At 44.2% G+C, this 20,540-nt stretch overlaps 1 protein-coding gene across 1 annotated transcript in view; it reads right to left on the reverse strand.

Annotated features, from left to right (window-relative positions):
* The window catches only part of npr3 (natriuretic peptide receptor 3), a 38,882-nt gene that overhangs the window by 15,010 nt on the left and 3,332 nt on the right, over positions 1 to 20,540 (reverse strand). Inside the window, exons 2-3 of the mRNA XM_088426289.1 lie at positions 8,653 to 8,775; positions 8,335 to 8,510 (exon numbers count right to left, since the gene is read on the reverse strand). Coding sequence (XP_088282415.1) covers positions 8,335 to 8,510; positions 8,653 to 8,775 — 299 coding nt within the window. The remainder of the gene's footprint in view (positions 1 to 8,334; positions 8,511 to 8,652; positions 8,776 to 20,540) is intronic.

Consider the following 20,540-nt stretch of genomic DNA (forward strand, 5'->3'; position numbering starts at 1 on the left):
GACACAGGAGAGACGAAAGCAAGCTTTTGGATCCTCTTGCCTCTTGTAATAAATTGACAAGTGAAAAACCAATACAGTACAGTGTCAATATTTTATTTTGAGACAACAGTAAAGCCCCTGAGCCAATCAGGATTCAGAGCACAATGCGCTGTAAAAAAATATCCACACTGTAAAAAATCCGTGAAGCAGCGAACCCGTGAAAGATGAACCGCGATACAGCAAGGGATTGCTGTACTGACAAAAATCAGATATCACTTTATAAAAACAGGCACTTTGTCACTAAATATGTGTCTATGACAGGATTGTGTTCTTACCCATTTAGTGTGACTTCTGTTTTCGGACATCCCTGGTCAGCTTCTCAACATCAGGCATGTATGATGTAACTTTAATCTTGACACAGGACTGCAAGCTAGGTAATGCAATCACACATTTTCTCTCGCGTCCAACTGGGTACTCGGCTGCAAATGTAGCATACCTTCCCTGAAAATGCCTTTCCACATTGCTCTTTTTGTTATTTGACAACTTCTCGCTACAGAGTAAACATTCAGGCAATCCTTCCGCACTGTCAACAAACGCAAATGATTTGGTCCAAGAAACATTGAATCCTCTGCTCTCCTCAGTTATTTTTCTCTTTTTCCCTTTGGCCCATGGCTCATGGCCGCAGGTTTGTTTACAACGGCCACTTGCCTAGCATCCCGCCCTGCTAATAGAAACACGCATAGCAGGGTATGACGTAATTCTTCGTTGACAGAAATGTTGAAATATAATATTTATTCTACACATTTTTACAGCATTGGAAAACGTTAAGAATGTTTCTGTCATGCTTTTCCTCCTACAGAAACCATATTAAAACATAAAAAATATTTCTCTCCCCCATCTTTTTCCATGTTCAAACATTTTTTAAAAAGCTCCAGAGAGCCACTAGGACAGCGCTAAAGAGACGCATGCGGCTCGAGAGCCATGGGTTGCTGACCTCCATCCTAAATCAATTACAAAATTCTATTTCTCACCTGTAAATGCATCCATGAACCCGTGCTGCCCTACCTCAAAGAACATATTACACTACCGTCCACCACGCACACGCTCAGATCCAAAAAACACCTTGTTCTTCAAATTCAGTGCCATGATGAGACCAGCTCCCTTCGCAAGCTCCTGGTAGCTAACAATCTCTTTAGGCACCACAATATTTTTTTTTTCATTATGAATTAACACCCTCAGAGAATAAATAATTGCATAACCATTAAAATTGAGAACAAATATATACCAGCATTTTATTCAACAAAAACATTTAATATTTGTATCCATCCATCTTCTACCACTGTCTTCCAGGGTCGGGTCGCGGGGGCAGCAGCTTGAGCAAGGAAGCCCAGACTTCCCTCTCCCCGGCCACTTCATCCAGCTCTTCCGGAAGGATCCCCAGACGTTCCCAGGCCAGCCAAGAAACATAGTCCCTCCAGCGTGTCCTGGGTTGTCCCTAGGGCCTCCTTCCAGTGGGACATGCCCGAAACACCTCACCGGGGAGGTGTCCGGGGGGCATCCTAACCAGATGCCCCAACCACCTCAGCTGGCTCCTCTCAAGGCAGAGGAGCAGCGGCTTGACGCTGAGCCCCTCCTGGATGACTGAGTTTCTCAGCCTATCTCTAAGGGAGAGCCCGGAGACACCCTGCGGAGGAAAGTAATTTCGGCCGCTTGTATCCGGAATCTTGTTCTTACGGTCAGGACCCACAGCTCGTGGCCATAGGTGAGGGCAGGAACGTAGATCGAGTGGTAAACAGAGAGCTTCGCCTTTCGGCTCAGCTCTCTCTTCACCACAACAGACCTGTGGAGAGCCCGCATGACAGCACACGCCGCACCAATCCGTCTGTCGATCTCACGCTCCATCCTACCCTCACTCGTGAACAAGACCCCGAGATACTTGAACTCCTCCACTTGGGGCAGGACCTCCTCCCCGACCCGGAGAGGGCATTCCACCCTTTTCCGACTGAGGACCATGGTCTCAGATTTGGAGGTGCTGATCTTCATCCCAGCCGCTTCACACTCGGCTGCGAACCACTCCAGTGAGAGTTGGAGGTCACGGCCTGAAGAAGCCAACAGCACCACATCATCCGCAAAAAAACAAAGATGCAATGCTGAGGCTCCCAAACCGGATCCTCTCAACGCTTTGGCTGCGCATAGAAATTCTGTCCATAAAGGTAATAAACAGAATCGGTGACAACGGGCAGCCTCGACGGAGTCCAACCCTCACTGGAAACGAACTTACTGCCGGAAATGCGGACCAAGCTCTGGCATCGGTCGTACAGGGATCGAACAGCCCGTATCAGGGCGTCCGGTACACCATACTCCCGAAGCACCCCCCACAGAGATCCCCAAGGGACACGGTCGAACGCCTTCTCCAAGTCCACAAAGCACATGTAGACTGGTTGGGCAAACTCCCATGCACCCTCGAGGACCCTGCCGAGGGTGTAGAGCTGGCCCACAGTTCCACGGCCAGGACGAAAACCACACTGCTCCTCCTGAATCTGAGACTCGACCTCCCGATGGACCCTCCTCTCCAGCACCCCTGAATAGACCTTACCGGGGAGGCTGAGGAGTGTGATTCCCCTCTAGTTCGAACACACCCTCCGGTCCCCCTTCTTGTAAAGGGGGACCACCACCCCAGTTTGCCAATCCAGGGGCACTGTCCCCGATGTCCATGCAATTTTGCAGAGGCGTGTCAGCCAAGACAGCCCTACAACATCCAGAGCCTTCAGGAACTCCGGGCGGATCTCATCCACCACCGGGTCCTTGCCACCAAGGAGTTTTTTGACCACCTCATTGACTTCAGCCCCTGAAATAGGAGAGCGCACCTTGGTGCCCAAAGACTCTGCTTCCTCAGGGGAAGACGTGTCGGTGGGATTGAGGAGCTCTTCGAAGTAGTCTGCCCAACGATTCACAACGTCCCGAGTTGAGGTGAGCAGTGCCCCATCTCCACTGTACATAGTGTCAATGGTGCACTGCTTCCCCCCTCTGAGATGCCGGATGGTGGACCAGAATTTCTCCGAAGCCATCCAGAAGTCGCTTTCCATGGCCTCACCAAATTCCTCCCACACCCGAGTTTTTGCCGTGGCAACCGCAGAAGCCACACTCCGCTTGGCCTTTCGGTACCTGTCAGCTGCCTCTGGAGTCCCACAGGCCAAAAAGGCCCGATAGGACTCCTTCTTCAGTTTGACGGCATCCCCTATCACTGGTGTCCACCAGCGGGTTTGGGGATTGCCACCACAACAGGCACCGACCACCTTACGGCCAAAGCTCCGATCAGCCGCCTCGACAATGGAGGCACGAAACATGGTCCACTCGGACTCAATGTCCCCCGCCTCCTCCGGGACGTGGGAGAAATTCTGCCGGAGGTGGGAGTTGAAACTCCTTCTGACAGGGGACTCTGCCAGACGTTCCCAGCAGACCCTCACGATACGTTTGGGCTTGCCAGATCTGGCCGGCATCCTCTCCCACCATCGGAGCCAACACGCCACCAGGTGGTGATCAGTTGACAGCTCCGCCCCTCTCTTCACCTGAATGTCCAAAACATACGGCCGCAAATCCGATGATACAACTACAAAGTCGATCATCGAACTGCAGCCTAGGGTGTTCTGGTGCCAAGTGCACATATGGACACCCCTATGTTTGAACATGGTGTTCATTATGGACAATCTGTGACGAGTACAGAAGTCCAATAACAACGCACCACTTCAGATCGGTTCAGGGGGGGGGGGGGGGGGGTGTTCCTCCCAATCACGCCCCTCCAGTTCTTACTGTCATTGCCCACGTGAGCATTAAAGTGCCCCAGCAGAACTTGGGAGTCCCCGGAGGGGGCGCTCTCCAGCACACCCTCCAAGGACTCCAAAAAGGGTGGGTACTCTGAACTGCTGTTTGGTGCATAGGCACAAACAACAGTCAGGACCCGTCCCCCCACCCGAAGGCGGGGGGAGGCTACCCTCTCGTCCACTGGGGTAAACCCCAATGTACAGGCGCTGAGCTGGGGGGGCAACAAGAATGTCCACACCAGCTTAATATTTGTATTGTTTTTGTTACGTCGCTTGTTAACATTGGTTTTGATTTGTTCCTCGTTATTCGTGTTTTCTTGTCACTTGGTTTTGTCCCCACTGTCGTCCACTGGGGTAAACCCCAATGTACAGGCGCTGAGCTGGGGGGGCAACAAGAATGTCCACACCAGCTTAATATTTGTATTGTTTTTGTTACGTCGCTTGTTAACGTTGGTTTTGATTTTTTCCTCGTTATTCATGTTTTCTTGTCACTTGGTTTTGTCCACCAGAAATGAGCCGGGGGAGGTGGGGGAGGCATTGCCGCAGGAACGAGAGGGCTCTCAAAGGCTGGTTTGACCCTGGAGACATGAAAGGTGGGATACACCTTCATGGAGCAAGGCAGAGTGAGACGTGCTGCTGCCGGACTCAACACCTTCTCAATGGTAAAGGGACTGACGAAGCGGGGTGCCAATTTATGGTACTACGTGAAGGGGCAGGTCCCTGGTCGAGAGCCACACCTTTTGGCCCACACTGTAGATTGGAGCTGGTGTGCGCCGCCTGTTGGCCGACCGGGCATAGCGTCCACTAGCACGTAGCAGGACCGAGCCCGAGCCCATGCCCGCCGACACCGTTGGGCCAACACAAGCGCAGATGGACAGGAGTTGTCCCTGTCCAAACCAGGGAACAGCGGGGGCTGGTACCCATGCACACACTCGAACAGCGACAGTCCTGTCGCAGAGCTTGTCAGGGAGCTGTGAGCATATTCAGCTCACAAAAGGTGCATGGACCAGGTGGATGGATCCTGGGATGCCAGGCAATATAGGGCGGTCTCAACCTCCAGGTTTATCTGTTCTGTTTGCCCGTTGGTCTGTGGGTGGAAACCGGAGGATAGACGGTCTGAAATCACGTCAAGAGGAAGGCCATGCAGACGGAAGACATGATGGAGGAGAAGTTGGGCCATTTCTTTTGCTGATGGGAGCTTGGGCAGGGGTAAAAAGTGCGCTATTTTGCTGAATCGGTCCACTACTGACACGATAACTGTGTTGCCATCAGAAGGGGGCAGGCCAGTGATGAAATCCAGCGAGATGTGAAACCAGGGCCGGAGTGGGATAGGCAGAGGACGGAGTAGGCCAGCCGGAGGCCTGTGACTGGACTTCTGTCGTTTGCAGTCTGTACAGGCCTTGATGAACTCACGTACATCATGATCCATTGTGGGCAACCAAAAGCGTTGACTGAGATACCCCAAGGTCCGCTGAACCCAAGGGTGGCAGGTCAGTTTGGTGGAATGAGCCCATTGCAACACCTTGGACCGGAGAGAGTCAGGGACTGGCAGGCATCTAGGTGGACAGGCGTTGTTTGTGGGCTGGTTCCTAACCGCAGACTTGATCCTCTCCTCTATCTCCCAGGTAAGAAGGCCGACCACAAAAGACGGAGGAAGGATTTTATCGTGCTCTTTGCCCTGGGTGTCCTCCAGGTCAAACTGCCTAGAGAGGGTGTCTGGTTTGATGATTGGGGATCCAGCGCAGTAGGAGGGGCGGCATGGCTTGGTGGTAGAGTGGTCGTCTCCCAGCCGAAAAGTCCATGTCTAAGTGTCCTTGAGCAAGACACTGAACCCCCAGTTGATCCTGATGCTGCGTCATCAGTAGGTAAATGACTAGTTAGTGTAAAGCGCTTTGAGTACCTAAGGAAGAAAAGCGCTATGTATGTGAAAGTCCATCCATTTAGGAGAAGATGAAGTCAAACCTGGTGAAGAAGAGGGACCAAAGGGCTTGACGGGTTCAATCTTCTGGCCTGCCGTATGTACTCCAAATTTTTGTGGTTTGTTCACACCTTCCAGCCAATGCCGCCATTCTTCTAAAGCCACCTTCACAGCCAACAGCTCACGATCCCCGATGCTCTAGTTAACCTCGGCAGGAGAAAGACGACGTGAGTAGAAGGCGCACGGGTAGAGTTTGTGATCTTTTGCACACCGCTGAGAAAGATTAGCTCCATTCCCAACTGCCGAAGCATCCACCTCTACCACAAATTGCAGTTCTGGGTCAGGCATCAGGAGAATGGGGGCTGATGTGAAGCGATTCTTCAGGGCCTGGAAGACCTCCTTGGCCGCGAGCGTCCATTGGAACTTTGTTTTGACGCTGGTTAGAGACATGAGAGGCCAGGCTATGGTGCTAACGTTCCTGATGAACCTCCTGTAGAAATTTGCAAAGCCAAGGAAACGGTTGTAGCTGTTTTCTGGTGTCTGGTACTGTCCATGAGGTGACTGCTGAGACCTTAGCTTGGTCCATGCCAATGTGGTTCTTGGAAATAATTTACCCCGGGAAGGAAACAGAAGCGGAATGGAACTCACATTTTTCAGCTTTAATGTACAGGGAGTTTTCCAGCAGACGTTGTAAGACAGAGCAAACACGCTGCATATGCTCCTCTTGCATCAGAGAAAACACCAAGATGTCATCCAAATATACAAAGACATATTGGTCCAACATGTCTTGCAGAACATCATTGATGAGGGCTTGGAACACTGCAGGGGCATTCGTAAGTCCAAAGGGCATTACCAGATATTCGTAATGACCCAGGGGAGTGTTAAATGCTGTTTTTCACTCATCCCCTTCTCTGACACGAATCAAATGGTAGGCGTTGCGAAGATCCAGTTGGTGAAGTACAAAACCCGTTGGAGAATCTAGAAGCCTAAGGTCATGAGGGAGAGAGGGTACCGGTTTTGAATGGTAATGTTATTCAAGCTCTGATAGTCAATACACGGACGCGTGTGATCCTTCTTGGTCACAAAAAAAGAATCCTGCGCCCGCAGAAGAATGAAGAGCGAATGATGCCTGTCTCTAAGGAGTCGTTTATGTACCTCTCCATCGCTTGCCGCTCCGATCCAGACAGGGAGTAAAGGCGACCCCTAGGGGCGTCGCTCCAGGTAGCAAGTCGAGTGCGCAATCGTATGGCCAGTGAGAAGGCAGGGATGTTGCTCGCACCTTGCTGAAGACTTGCCTGAGATCATAATATTTGGAGAGAACACCAAAGATGTCCGCTGAGGCAGGTGGAGCGACGCAGAGGTCATGATATTTGGCGGGAACACCAGCGATGTCCGCTGAGGCAGGTGGAGCGACGCAGGTTGCAAGGATGGAGGCTTGATGGAGGCAGGAAAGATGACATCATGGTCCCCAGCTGAGAATGACAGCCTTCTCCCAGTCGATGTGGGGGTTGTGACGACAGAGCCAGGGACGGCCCAGGATCAGAGGGATATTTGGATGGTCAAGGATATGGAACTGGATTTGCTCCTGGTGATTACCTGCCAAATGCATGGAGAGTGGGCACGTTTGGTGTATGATTAGCCCGAGAGGACGCCCATCCAAGGCGTGGGTTGGAGTTGGTTTCGGCAGAGGAATGTTTTTTTAGGCCAAGCTGACTTGACAATTTACTGCTGACAATGTTGGCATCCACCCCAGAATCCACCAGGGCCCCCAGAAGATGCGTGCAATCGGGCAAGACCAACCGGACCTGGAGGAGACCTCTTGGTTGTGGAGGGGAAGAGAGAGCTTGGCCCAACCGCATTCCCTTACCTACGGCTGGGCCCTGACTTTTACTGGGTATGTGGCCACATAGTGGATCTTTCCTCCTGCAGGTACCCAACTCCTCTTAATATCTCTGAGACGGTTGACCTGATCGACTTCAAATTTTGCGTGCTCTATTATCAGACATAGGGCCACAACTGGGCCAAGTTTCATGAAGATCGGCCAACATATATTTTTGGACTTTGTATTTTGTGTTGCCTGCTCTGTCATTTTGTTTGGCTTTCCCCAAGACCTCCCTGCCTCCTAGCTTCCCTGCACTTGAATCCACAATTCCTACACCCATGCCAGCCTGACTCTGTATTCATTATAATGGAACTTACATGTCTGTAGTTGTCAATGTGTATTTTAGAAGTGTGTAACTTGTTTCATATTGAAAAAAAAATGTTGGAAGTCCTCCCAGTTGCAGTCCCTTCTGAAGGTTTCTTATTTTCCCCTTGATGGGGCTTTTGAGTTTTTCCTTCCTCTTTTGGGGGCTTTTTTAAGGGGATTCTGTTGTGTATTTGTGATGTGTGTGACACTACCTGTGAGTTCTCTTCACCTAAGAAGCCCTTTGAGACTGTGGTCAGGACTGTACAAATAAACTTGACTTGACTTCATAGATGGAAACTTCAACCTAGAGTGTGAATTCAGCCAAATATATAGTGTAACAACTTGATTATAAGGAATCCTCAATTAATGGAGGAAAGCGAAGCACACATCCAAGATAAATATGTGCATTTATTTATTGATATACTTACACCTTGACAGTCTTTGCAGTCTTTCAGTCCCATACCATCAGTGGCTGTTTGAATTTCCATTGAAAATTTTTCAAATTCTGGTTTGACTGTCCGAAGCAATGTCACAGTGTTCAAATACGCATAGGCTTGCCTTGCTTCATTGTCAAATTTGTCTCCTCTTCTCCATGAGCCATTTCCTAAAATTTTGTTTAATATCATGGAAAAAAAAACTTTGATGAGTGAGTTTGAAGCGCAATTTTGAAATTAGTCTAAAAAACGTGGGCTCAAAAATGAGCTGTGTGCATCAGTAAGATACAATGTTGTTGCAATACACTGTACCGTAAGAGGATGCATTGAAGAGTTCAATGTTGAAGAACATGTGAGTTCCATTGGTCAATCGACGCCTGTGTGCAGCAAGCATAATTTCTCGAATTTTTGAGGCTTTCATGCACAAGATCACCACTGCAAATAAAGAGACAACATCTGAGACACTGATCAAATTAGTGAAAGGTCTATTTCATTTTGTATAGGAAAAGGGTGAGGTTATTGAAAAATATCACAGTTGCTAATAACAACATACAACCACGTCATGAATGTCAGTCGCTTTCAGAGTCTTTTATGCAATGTATAGCTCATACGCTGTACACTACAAAGTATGCATTTTCCCTGTTGGAGACACAACGATATAACTGCAAAATAACAACTTAAAGAGGCTACAAGTGAAAACTGGATAAGATCACATAAAAAGAATGCAAAGTTTGGCAATGCCGAGGTTTGAGGCACTTATTGTTTCTAAATATAAAGTATTATCTATCCATCCATCCATCCATTTTCTTAGCCGCTTATCCTCACTAGGGACACAGGCACATTGGAGTCTATCCCAGCTGTCTTCGGGCAGTGGGTGGGATATTTATATGGGTGGGAATTTTGTTTTAAGTTATTGCTTCTTTATGTTTTATGTCACCGTTTTGAAAAAATTACTTCTGTGAGAGAAGTGTGTCTGAATCACAATGGTGTGTGTATGCTCCCTCGTGGGTGTGAATGTTAATTGCAGTCTTGTCCAGGGGTACCTAGCGAACATTTGATCTACTTGATGTGTGTGCTCCTTTGTGGAAGTGATTGCTTATTATAGTATAGTAACGCAAAGGGAACACACACTGAGTATTCTTGTCAGTCATTATCTTACTTTAACCTAAATTTGTATACCTAATATGGATGTTTTAATCATCCATATTAGGTATACAAATTTGAATAATAAGAACTTAAACTTCTGAAAGTTTATTCTTTGCTTTTTTTGTTTAAGGCCAAGCTGAAGAGAGCACTATTTAATAGAGGGTTTTATTTTTTTTCACAGAAGTTAAATTACCGCAAATCCCCCAAAATAAGATGCACCTGTATATAGGACGACCCTTAATTTCAGGGTCGAGTTCTGCTATTTTCTGTTACTGTGTTAAGGACGCACCAACAGTTTGGTAAAAATGTAAAAACTATAGCAAAACGGAATAAATCTCATCTTTGCAAATTCTTCATATTTTCTTATTTTCATATTCGTAAATTTTATATTTGCGGGTTAATGTAGCAATCTTGTGAATGCTGCAACATCGTAACATTGAATGCGCTCCAAGCAGTTTTTTTACATTTTTTCCTCATGTTGCAGCAGGTCGAGTTCATTTTTCCATTATCACTCGAAGTTGTGCACTATCCGTGTTCCACCAAGTTTTTGATTGTGTGCATATGCCAAATAACCACAATTAATAAACACATCAAATGGATTACCTTTCTGTGTTCTCTAAATGCTGCCCACAGCTTGCCAGTTTTAATGAAATCAGATAGAGACATCAATAGGTTTACATGAGACTCTGTTTTAGTAATTAGTAATTTTCCTGTGTGTGAAAAAGGATGGAATAGGACGTCGGTTCAGCCTGCTCGCTTCTTTTATTGAAAATAATGCTGCAACAACCTCAGCTAACACGAACTGATGTTAGCTGCAACAGGCACGGGCTGCTAACAACTGACTGACGTCTGCCTTCAAGCTCGTCTGTGTTGAAAATTCCGAATTCAGCAGTCACATTCCAATTTAAACAAAGTAGAAGTCAGGTAGTGGCACTTCTAATGCCATAAGCACCACTAAGCACTTAAACGACCTCGCGGATGTTTGCGTTTCCATTTTACTTTTCCAGTGCAGAGCAGTTACAACTGAACAGCTTTTTAGAGCCGTCTCTGAAAAGGTTCTAAATTTCTGAACTAACGGTCATCTGGGGTCAAAGGGACAGTGCCATCACTGTTATCTGATTGTCCGACAGCACGTAGTGCTGCTGCTCACAGCAATTTCCTGGTTTGAGCCCACACTAATAGATGAATTTGAGTAAAAGTTTTCGCGCTCGCGCGGTCTGCTATTAGGGTCCAATTTACTTGAATGAGAGAGGTTTTGGCCAGGAGTGTCACCGTTCCCCTAGCCGACCATCATGGTTCCCACCTCAGGGATGGCAGTTTTGGGTGCCCACCGAAGAGTGAGGACAACCAGGCGTTGAACCAGAATTCAACCGAATGAATCAGGCCGAGCTCTCCATTCAAAATGAAAAAGTGCGATGGTAAGCTTTTGCCCGCTGCTTTCAGAACTACAACACAATTCCATCTATCGTACATATGAACAGGGTTCTGTGTTAAGCATTTTTGGGTGACTTTGACTGAAATTTTGGTCGCACTGCCAGAAGAAGGACTGCTAGTGTTGAGCTAATCCCTCATATGCTGAGGGGAGCATTATACAATATTTGTCTGGTCCATAATTTACAGTCTTTCTGGACACCTTCGAAATGCCATCCAATTAAAAAAAAACAAAAAACAAAACTTTGTAATTTGCTTAATTAAAACTAAATACTAAGGGTTTTTCAAAAAAATTACAACCTCCGTAATATGTTTACCAGAAATATATATACCCTAAACCATAGGATCTTGCCGTCAGTCGCTCAATCATCCAACAACTGACAGACAAAGAAAACATGAACACCTTCACCACCAGGCATAAGTATTGTTGTAATTCACACAGACTCAGTCAGTCAGAAGTCACTCTTCCCAATTCCATTCCCATTCATAGTTCCAAACAACAAAATTCACATGTCATCTGCCACATACACAATAACCAAGACCAAATAAAGCAAGGTTCTGCTGAGCTTAATTTACTAGATACAGGAATCCATTGTTTATCGCGACCAGAACCGGGACCAGAACATCCCCGCGATAAGGGAATTCCGTGAAGTAAGATTTTCTCCCATACGGACATTGTACGTACATGAGGAATACATACATACATGCACCAAGGAATAACGAGCTATGTGCCAACATATTAGTATGCAGCAGATATCATTAGGAGAGAAAGTGTTTTTACTATACTGCATGGAGCAACACATTCTTTTCACTGTGGCAGCCAAGATCAATGTTTGCACTGTGTTTCAGTCATGGCCTAATGTAAAAAGAAATGTTAAGGATTAAGCAGGAAGAGATTTTTGTGTCATTTTGCTTTGTAAATACAATTGTGCAATCGGTTTATTCATTCCATAGCGCAGCATCATGGGATTCCTTTCTGTGGGCAGAAAAGTGATGACATTCAAGTAACCAATGGGCTGTCCCCTGCCTACTGCCCGAAGACTGCTGGGATAGGCACCAGCAAGCCAGAGACCTCAGTGTAGTTAAGCAGCTACATGCATGACGCTATAATCCATGCTATAATGCATGGATGGATGCATTCCTTGATGTACTGTAATTCACAATAAAGTTAGCAGCATTAGATGCATTTGTTGATTACATGTCACACTTCTGTGTTCTGGATGAGACCAGGATTATTTTAATGAGGATGGAATCATACTCATAGGCCCATCTCTTAATCTTTAATTTTTAAAAATACAGTGGTACCTCGGTCCTCGAACGCCTCTATACTCGACCAAATCGGTGCTCGACCAAAAAAATCAAGTAGGTAATGCATCGGACCTCGATCAGATTTTCGGTTCTCGACTAGCAAAGCCGAGCCGAGCCGAGCCGACCCGAACGCGCTCCTCGGCCCTTCTCGGCCAGCGGGTAAGCGACAGTTCAACTCAGACCGCCAGCGGAGTAAGACGTTTGTTCGAGTATTTCTTCCCGGATTTAAACTTTTTCGTGTTGCTCTAGCCCTTAATAATGGGTCCAAAGAAAGACAGTGATAAGGGGAAGGCAAAGAGGAAAACAATGAGGACCACTATTGAACCGAAGAAGGAAATTATAGCAAAATATGAACGCGGTGTACCTCGCGTCGCAGTTAGCTAGCGTCATCATGGAAGGAGTAACTCCCTCCCGTCCTCTCCACATCCATTCCTGTATGCCATCAACCACTCTCCAAAACGTAAGTAAATTATACAAAATGGTTTATAATGCTTTATTTATCTTTATCTTTATCATGTACTGCTTGTGCACATTTACTTGTGCACACATACTTTCCATTATTTCTTATGGGAAAATTGCTTTCGGTGTTCGAACAAATCGGTGCTCGACCACCACCTCAGAACCGATTATGGTCGAGTACCGAGGTACCACTGTAGTACCATTTGTTCTTAATGAAATTTTACAGCAGTTTTTTTTTTTTAATCATTCTCAAAGTGGCGTGAGCATAGACTGGCACATCCAGAATGTTACCTTAATAATGTGCAATGTCCCATTTAAAGCAAATAAAATTAAGTTGCGCACTGTGAAAATCATCCATCCACCCATTATCTGTGGCCACTTATCCTCACTACGATCTGTAGCCACTTATCCTCACTACGATCGCTGGCTTGCTGATGCCTATCCCAACTGTCAACCGGCAGTAGGCGGGGGACACGCCGGACTGGTTGCCAGCCAATCATAAGGCACAATGATCCATAGTGCACCATGAAACATCCAGTCATGCACACAATCACACCTAAGGACAATTTAGAGTGTCCAATACACCTGCCATGCATGTTTTTGGACTGTGGAAATAAGTCAGAGAGAACCCACACAGGCTCAGGGAGAACATGCTAAATCCACACAGGTCAGCGCAAGCTGGATTTGATCTCGGGACCCTCAACTGTGAGGCAGACGTGCTAACCACTCTTACTCCCAGCTGTGCTGTGCAAATCAAATTACCAAATAAAAACACATACGTATGTGAAGTATATCAAAAAATGTAAAACTGCAAAAGAATCAAGTTGAATTACTCAATGCCTTTCAAAACCCACCCTCCTTAGTTGCACAACAGTGTAATAAACTGATAAATAAAATGATAATAATATAATATGATCAAATTATTTTTGCTTTTCATATTTCTGCCTTTGGAATTGTCTGCAGCCAACTTTAATAAAGCCTAATATGCATATCATATTTCATCTAAAATTTTGTGAAACGACATTTCTGTTTGGCTTAACATGAGCAATCAACTCAGTGATTTTTATGGTGCTATCTGCAAGTTAAAGGCACCCAGGCACAGATGTGAAGGAAATCATATAATAGGTTGTTATCATTATGTGCTTATTTCTTGTCTAGAATAGTGTGCATTGCTATCTATGTATGCAGTCCTAGTTCATCTCGCCCCAGTCCTTAGATAAAACTGTTGACGCAGGAAAGTGTGAGCTGGGACCTTGGCCCAGCTGTTGCTGGCGCCTGACTGGCTCATTTTGTTATGTCTTGTAATGTGCAATGCTTTGCTGAATGAATAAAAACCAGGCAGGGGCGCTTGAGCAGTTGAATTAGTGTCGGGAACGCGCGAGTTCGTTCGCCGAAGCTTTTTCCCTATGCCATGGTATAGAAAAGTCAATCTTGGCTGGTCTGAGTTACTCTTTTTGCTGCTTAGCAGCTAGGCTTGTCCTAGTCTTCTTTTAGAGATTTCTCTGACAACAGATTAATTAAATCAATCAAATGATGCTGGAAAAATCCCCACAAGTTTGCTTGGTATGGGCTACCTGTGCTAAATTGGGTTTCTTATCTTGGTAGAAGATAAAACGAACGAGAATATAGACCTAGGGCCTTTGTCAAAAAAAAACGTTAGCTTACGACATTATCTTTATGAGCGTAGCTAGCTAGTGAATAACCAAAGTCATAACCAATGTTCTCTCTAAATTTGAATGTGCCTGAGCATTCACACAAATTTCCTGAGCAGGAATTGGACCAAGGTGAGCAACTTCAGACATGCATACAGTGAGTCGCAGTGTGCATATCTGATGCTGCCCTAAAATAATCTATATCACATGACTCACATTCTGTCATTAATGAGCAAGGAAGGGGGGGGGGGGGGGGGGGGGGGGCGCTCTGAGCATATCCAGGGGCCTAGCTGCGGCCCTGGAATGATGATGCAAGGCGGCTTGGAACTCTAAGAAATGAAGGGTAAAGCACGACCTGATGATGTCCAACAACTTTTAAACATATGTAAAGACCAGTACTGTGCTTCTGGGCACATAGCCTGTCATTTATGAGGGCATAGCCAAGGTGAAAAGTGTCGTCCAGGACCAATACGGGAGAACGATGCATCTATGGTTGCCATGTTTGTAGGAGCCAAGTCACAGCATTTGGAATTATTATTGGTTTTGATCCAAAAGTTCATTTAAATTTCAGTTTTTGTAATTTGTTGATTGGTTGTTTTGGCTCACTGCCTAGTGGACATTTATGTTACTGCCCCTTTAAGTCTGGGAAAGAGGTCGATGATACTGGCCCTTTAAGAGCCTTGGGTTTGCATCACAGGGGCAATTGAGATTGATTGCAGATTTGAGCGCACGGTTTCTTCACCGTAATGTTTGCCTTTTACTTGAAGTACTTTTGTTTGAAGAACTTTAGAACTGCTGTGGAAATAAATTTATCGTTTTATTGATTCAAAGAGAGACCTGCATATGCGTTCCCTGCATAGACACCCCGCACTGTTGCTAGCTAGCTAACCAGCACGGGTGTATATGCAGGGAACGTTTCTTTCCTTACGTTTGATTGGATGAATAGTATAAGTGAAACATTCATAGGCTGGATACTTGTCACTCGCTGTCACAATGCAAAATGGTACAGAAAACAATATTATTGGTCTAATTAACCAGATAAGATGAGGTCTAATATTAAATATTATTTAATACATTTGGATTGCATTGTGTTTTATGCACAACATAGACATTCTAGTGCGCTAAGGTCGTGCGAGCAGTGCGCAAACACGCAGCTTAGAGGGAACACTGGTCATAACGGCGGCGGCATTTCATCCCATGACATTGTGGCTTTTTCAGTGAATGCGCAGAAATCCTTCAAGTAAGGCCATGGGTGAGAGTGAATGGCTGCAGGCTTTGGCCTCTTGAGCCCGTGCTTATTAGGCTCAATTGTCTGTGTCTTATTCGACGCTAGCTTCTAGCAAAGGCTACGTACTGCTAGCTTCTCTGCTCTCCGGTTATATGGCGCTGACAGTTGTGGGACGTCCCTGCATATATTTTTTTTTAGCGGCAGCCAAGATAATTCACATGATTTATGTAGTTTGCACAAAGCTCCTAAAAAAAAAAAAAAAAAAAAAAAGCAACAAGGCCTTTTATTGTGACTTGTTAAAAAAAAAAAAAAAAGTAAGGAGGCATTCTTTAAAATGTAGCGAGTAAAAAGTATGATATTTGTGTTTTGAATGTAGGGAGTAAAAGTAAAAAGTTGTCCGGATCAAAATACTTCTAAAAGTACAAAGTACAGGCAAAATTTACTTAAGTAGAGTAACTAAGTATTTCTACTTAGTTACTTCCCATCACTGGTCTTCAGTGACACATTGTCAGATGTTCAACTCAAGCTCTCAAGCTTTCATATCAAGCTGTCTTAATAGCTCTTTTCCAAATTTCTTTGGAGCCCATGATCTTTGCCAATTTCAGGTCTAGTTTCCAAGTCCAGTTTTGGCATCCTGTTCTAGATTCTGGTGGTTACGTTGGTCAGTGGTTACAGTGGATGTTTGTGTAAAAGACTTTCTACATACTTCCTCATGTTGTGTTCTGTCTGCTTTTGCATCAGATCCTGCTCATCACTTGACAACACAAGCCATGGTTTGCAGAGATTCTACAGTCTACTTCCATGGTGATGCTGCATAACCTCAGAGCCACCCAGCGGGCCTGGCTGAGGCAGACTACCTCACACAAAGCCACAGTCCCCGACTTCTTACTTGTACTTTTTTTGGGGGGATACACTCCCTAACTTTGAAACTACCAAGACAGCACACTGAGACTGACAGACCAAAGTGTGTATTTGTGCAACTGTATTGCTTAAAACTCAAAAATATATGGCAAACATGTGTGAAAGCTTTACAACACAGGGCAATTCTGATTTAGAAATGCAATGTGAAGTTCTATCTTTGAACAGAACACAGATACGTTATCACCACACAGACATTTTACCAGAGATCAATGTGTGTGTAGCAGTCACTTCGTGTGAAAGATGAGCAGCGAAACTCCAGGCCATTTGTTTGGGATGGTTCTAGATAACTCGGTTCACTATCATTATATTTGGTTTCACAGTCTCTAAGAACAGAGTTATATCATAGCATTAACCTCTCACATGAATTGTACAATGCATTCTGAATGATTGTACCTTACCTGTCACGAAGAAGCTATTGTGCATTCTGGCAATCTGGAATGTGTCCAGTGCTGCAAAAATGGTTTGACTTTATAGTCACACATCCTTGATTGCACATCCGTGCATAAACATCCTTGCATACACAGGACCTATAGAATTACATGTACTTGCACGCACAGTGCTTGCATCATATTACCCGTGCTTGTGCATATGCAAATATTGTAACCACTAGTACTGTTTTTTAGTTGTACTTCCAACAGAAAAAAGCTGCCCACCCACATCTTCACTCTGTCATTGTGTCATGTTTCCGACTTAATGTGTTCCGTTTGTCTGCAGTTGTGGAGACAGTGATTATGAGGGCGCAGAGTCACCAGCCGCACACCTAATGTCCATTTACCATCTTGGGCTTTTTAAATGCGGCCCGGACAGGGGAATGAAGCCGGATTATTCCATGTCACTGACTGTGCTACTCCATGCCCGTATTCCTCCTGAGACAGCAGCATTTACTATTCAGAGTTTTTGTCCTTTATTGTTACTTTTCCTATACGAGTGTTTTTGAGTATGCTTTCTTGTTACTTTGTGTTGTTTCCCTGTGTCTTCACTCCCCTCCCTCGGGTGAGACAATTTACAGAGACTCCTTTTTGCTATGTCTCTTGTTGTTCGTACTTTTCGCGTGAGAGTGTTTCAATTGTACTTTGCATTTTTGTGTTTTTATTTCCCGAGCATTGCGTGCGATTTTTGTTCATGAATATTTTTGTGGAACTGAAAGACTCCAATCAGTGTGGGTATCCAAATTTCATATCCAAATGATCATTTTCCCCAGGTTACGGGTAGTAACAGTCATTAAGTTCTGAACCAAATTTGAACCAAACCGTATATAATTCAACCTCGGGTGATCTTAGCAGACTTTTAAAGGCGGTACGACAAATAAACAACAAACCACAAAACAGACTCATTTTGACCTTTTATGTGCATAAAAAAAGGAAATAAAGTGATGGCATTTAGATCATGAAAAAATAAAATATGTGTCGCGACGAACGCACAAATATGAAATGTGAATATTCCTATGTATAAACCTTTTTTTGGTGTGCCAGTTGTAATAAATAAATTGGGAGTCAAACAAGCCAAGCAATTGAAAACACTCCTACCCCTAGCATTAATAAAGAAGATTCAGACTGTGGCTGGAACATTCCTCACAACTCTGTCACTTACACATGGTTCCTGAAATATGCCTTGAGTCAGTGGGACAAACTTCAACTCAGCTCTGCCTGCACGACAGCACCTTTAATTACACTGAGCTCTCCACACACTACTCGCCCTGTCTATGCTCCGTAAGCTATTCCACTGGGCAATGCTATCAACAAGCAATAATTCAAAACATTTAGACTTTCTTTTAACTAGAGCACTCACGCTCGTTAGAAACCTGCAGAGGGCAGCGGATGGTGCACTGATCCACTGTCAACCATATGCTTCAAGTGCCGTGTTGGCTAAATAAATTCTCGTAACATGAGAGCTTATTGATATAAAGGAGTATTGTGCCAATTTGTGATATCGTTTGTCCTAAAACAAAGATGTATAGAATGTTTCTGAATTCCTTATAAACGCGGTACTGAAAAGACATTTAACTGGTGAAAACCTTTTAAATTATTCTTTCTCAGTTAGTGTTGACCGAAAGACTGTTGGGTTAGTTGACATGTATTTTCTGTTTATCATTACTGTACTGTATGTGCAGAATGATATTGCTGTCTTTGCCCTTCTAAGCAGTGCCATGCAATATTTTGGGGTTAAACATAAAAAGTTAAGTTACTGCTTTGATCTTTCAATGCATATTCCATGCAGACTGGACTGTAAATTGGAATTTTGATTTTGGAATGTTTATATCCAGAGGTGGGTAACTTCCATATCAGTTTTGAAATGCCTTTTGTCAAATTATGAATCGTGTTTTTAATATAAATCATTCCAAGCACTTCAAAAACACCACATTAAATGTAACAATAGTGTTGCGTGAGTGCTGTGACTGGAGAGCGAGAGATTGGTTCAGCGAGTGAGTGAAAGAGAGAGAGTGTGGAGGAGGTGAATGCTTGGCAGGAGAGAAGTTTTTTGCGCAGCTGGAGACAGTAGACTGTAGAGTGCTGTGTTCTGTTTCTAAATGGAATAAAAGTGATAGCTCATGTCGACCATGCCACCCCGCAGCCCATTTTGTTGGCTGCGGGCTCCAACTTGAGCCCATGTGTGAGTGCCGTCTACCCCGGAGGATAACTCCAGCTCTCCCCGGACAACAATATGTATATTATAATATTGTGATATGAAGGGGAGAAAAAAAAAAAAAAAAAAAAAAAAAAATATATATATATATATATATATATATATATATATATATATATATATATATATATATATATATATATATATATCAGTGACTGGGCTACACAGGCTATTTTCCGGAGCATTTAAACATCAATAGACCCACAACAGCAATTTAAACTTTACGTGATGCTGTAAAAACTTAAAAGAATGAATAATGATTTAAAATAAATATCCACAAAATTTTACGAAGTCCAAATTACAAATGGCAGTTTGATTTAAAAAGAACATAATTTTATTTCTTTGCTATTAATTGAATATGAACGAAATAAAATATCACAAATATATCAAAAATGAAACAATATTTAAAGAAAATACTATCACTCACCAAAACAAACGGCGGTCACAATCGATCAGTATTTTCAATATCTCCGAATTTTTCTTCCTCTCCCTTTTCATTGTTGAGCTCTATCCCTTCGCATTGAGATGTACAGTGTATCTACTCGGGTGACCCCTAAACTTTTTAAAAGCACCGTAGCACATTGAGGAGCTCACTTAACGTTCGAACTGAGATGTGCAATACTGTATATCCACTCGGGTGTCCCCAAAAAAACAGATCGGCCACAACTTTTAAAGCGTAGGCTCTCGCGCTTAGGGCGGCAGGCAGATTTCATACAGCCTGGCAACACAAGTTAGCTGAATTCTAATTGGCTAAAAACTCCAATAAATAATAAACTACAGCACTTGAAGGATCGTTAACAAATGGATATAATATAACATGAAAAGTACTGAATATGAAGAATAGTTTCATACATAATCAATATAAAACATATATATTTAGAAAAAAAAACAATTTAAAATGGATGACTTTTATTATAGTTATTATAATTAGTATAGTTCATTATAGTTATGATAATGTCTGGTTATATTCGGCCAGCAGAGAAGGCCTTGCAGGCCCTGACGGCCCCACCACCTTCTATGCCTTGTGTTGGTGCTTTTGTCCACCCGTTCTTTCTCACCATTGTTGGATATTATGAATCCAGCTGTTGAGGACGGGCTGGTCTGTATGCCATGTGTCTGTGTGTCATGTTGCAGATTCTACTGGTTCTATGCTCACTTCTGTCTTGTTCACGGTGAGACTTAAATAACATATCATGTGATCTGTTGGTTTCTCCTCAGAAAATTGGCTTTCCTTATCAATCAATGTTCAGAGATTTTTAAACAAAAGACAGTCCTCATGAAAAAAATAAAATGTAGGAATGTTTTTTTCACTGTCAATAATGATGGTTAATCACAATTGACAATTATTCAATATTTCTGCCTGATCTGTTGGATAAAATGTGGTTCTTCATATAACTAACAGACTAAATGAA

This window comes from Hippichthys cyanospilos, chromosome 1 (genome assembly GCF_059441005.1).
Source record: "Hippichthys cyanospilos isolate Australia breed blue-spotted pipefish chromosome 1, RoL_Hcya_1.0, whole genome shotgun sequence".
Classification (NCBI taxonomy): Eukaryota; Metazoa; Chordata; class Actinopteri; order Syngnathiformes; family Syngnathidae; genus Hippichthys; species Hippichthys cyanospilos.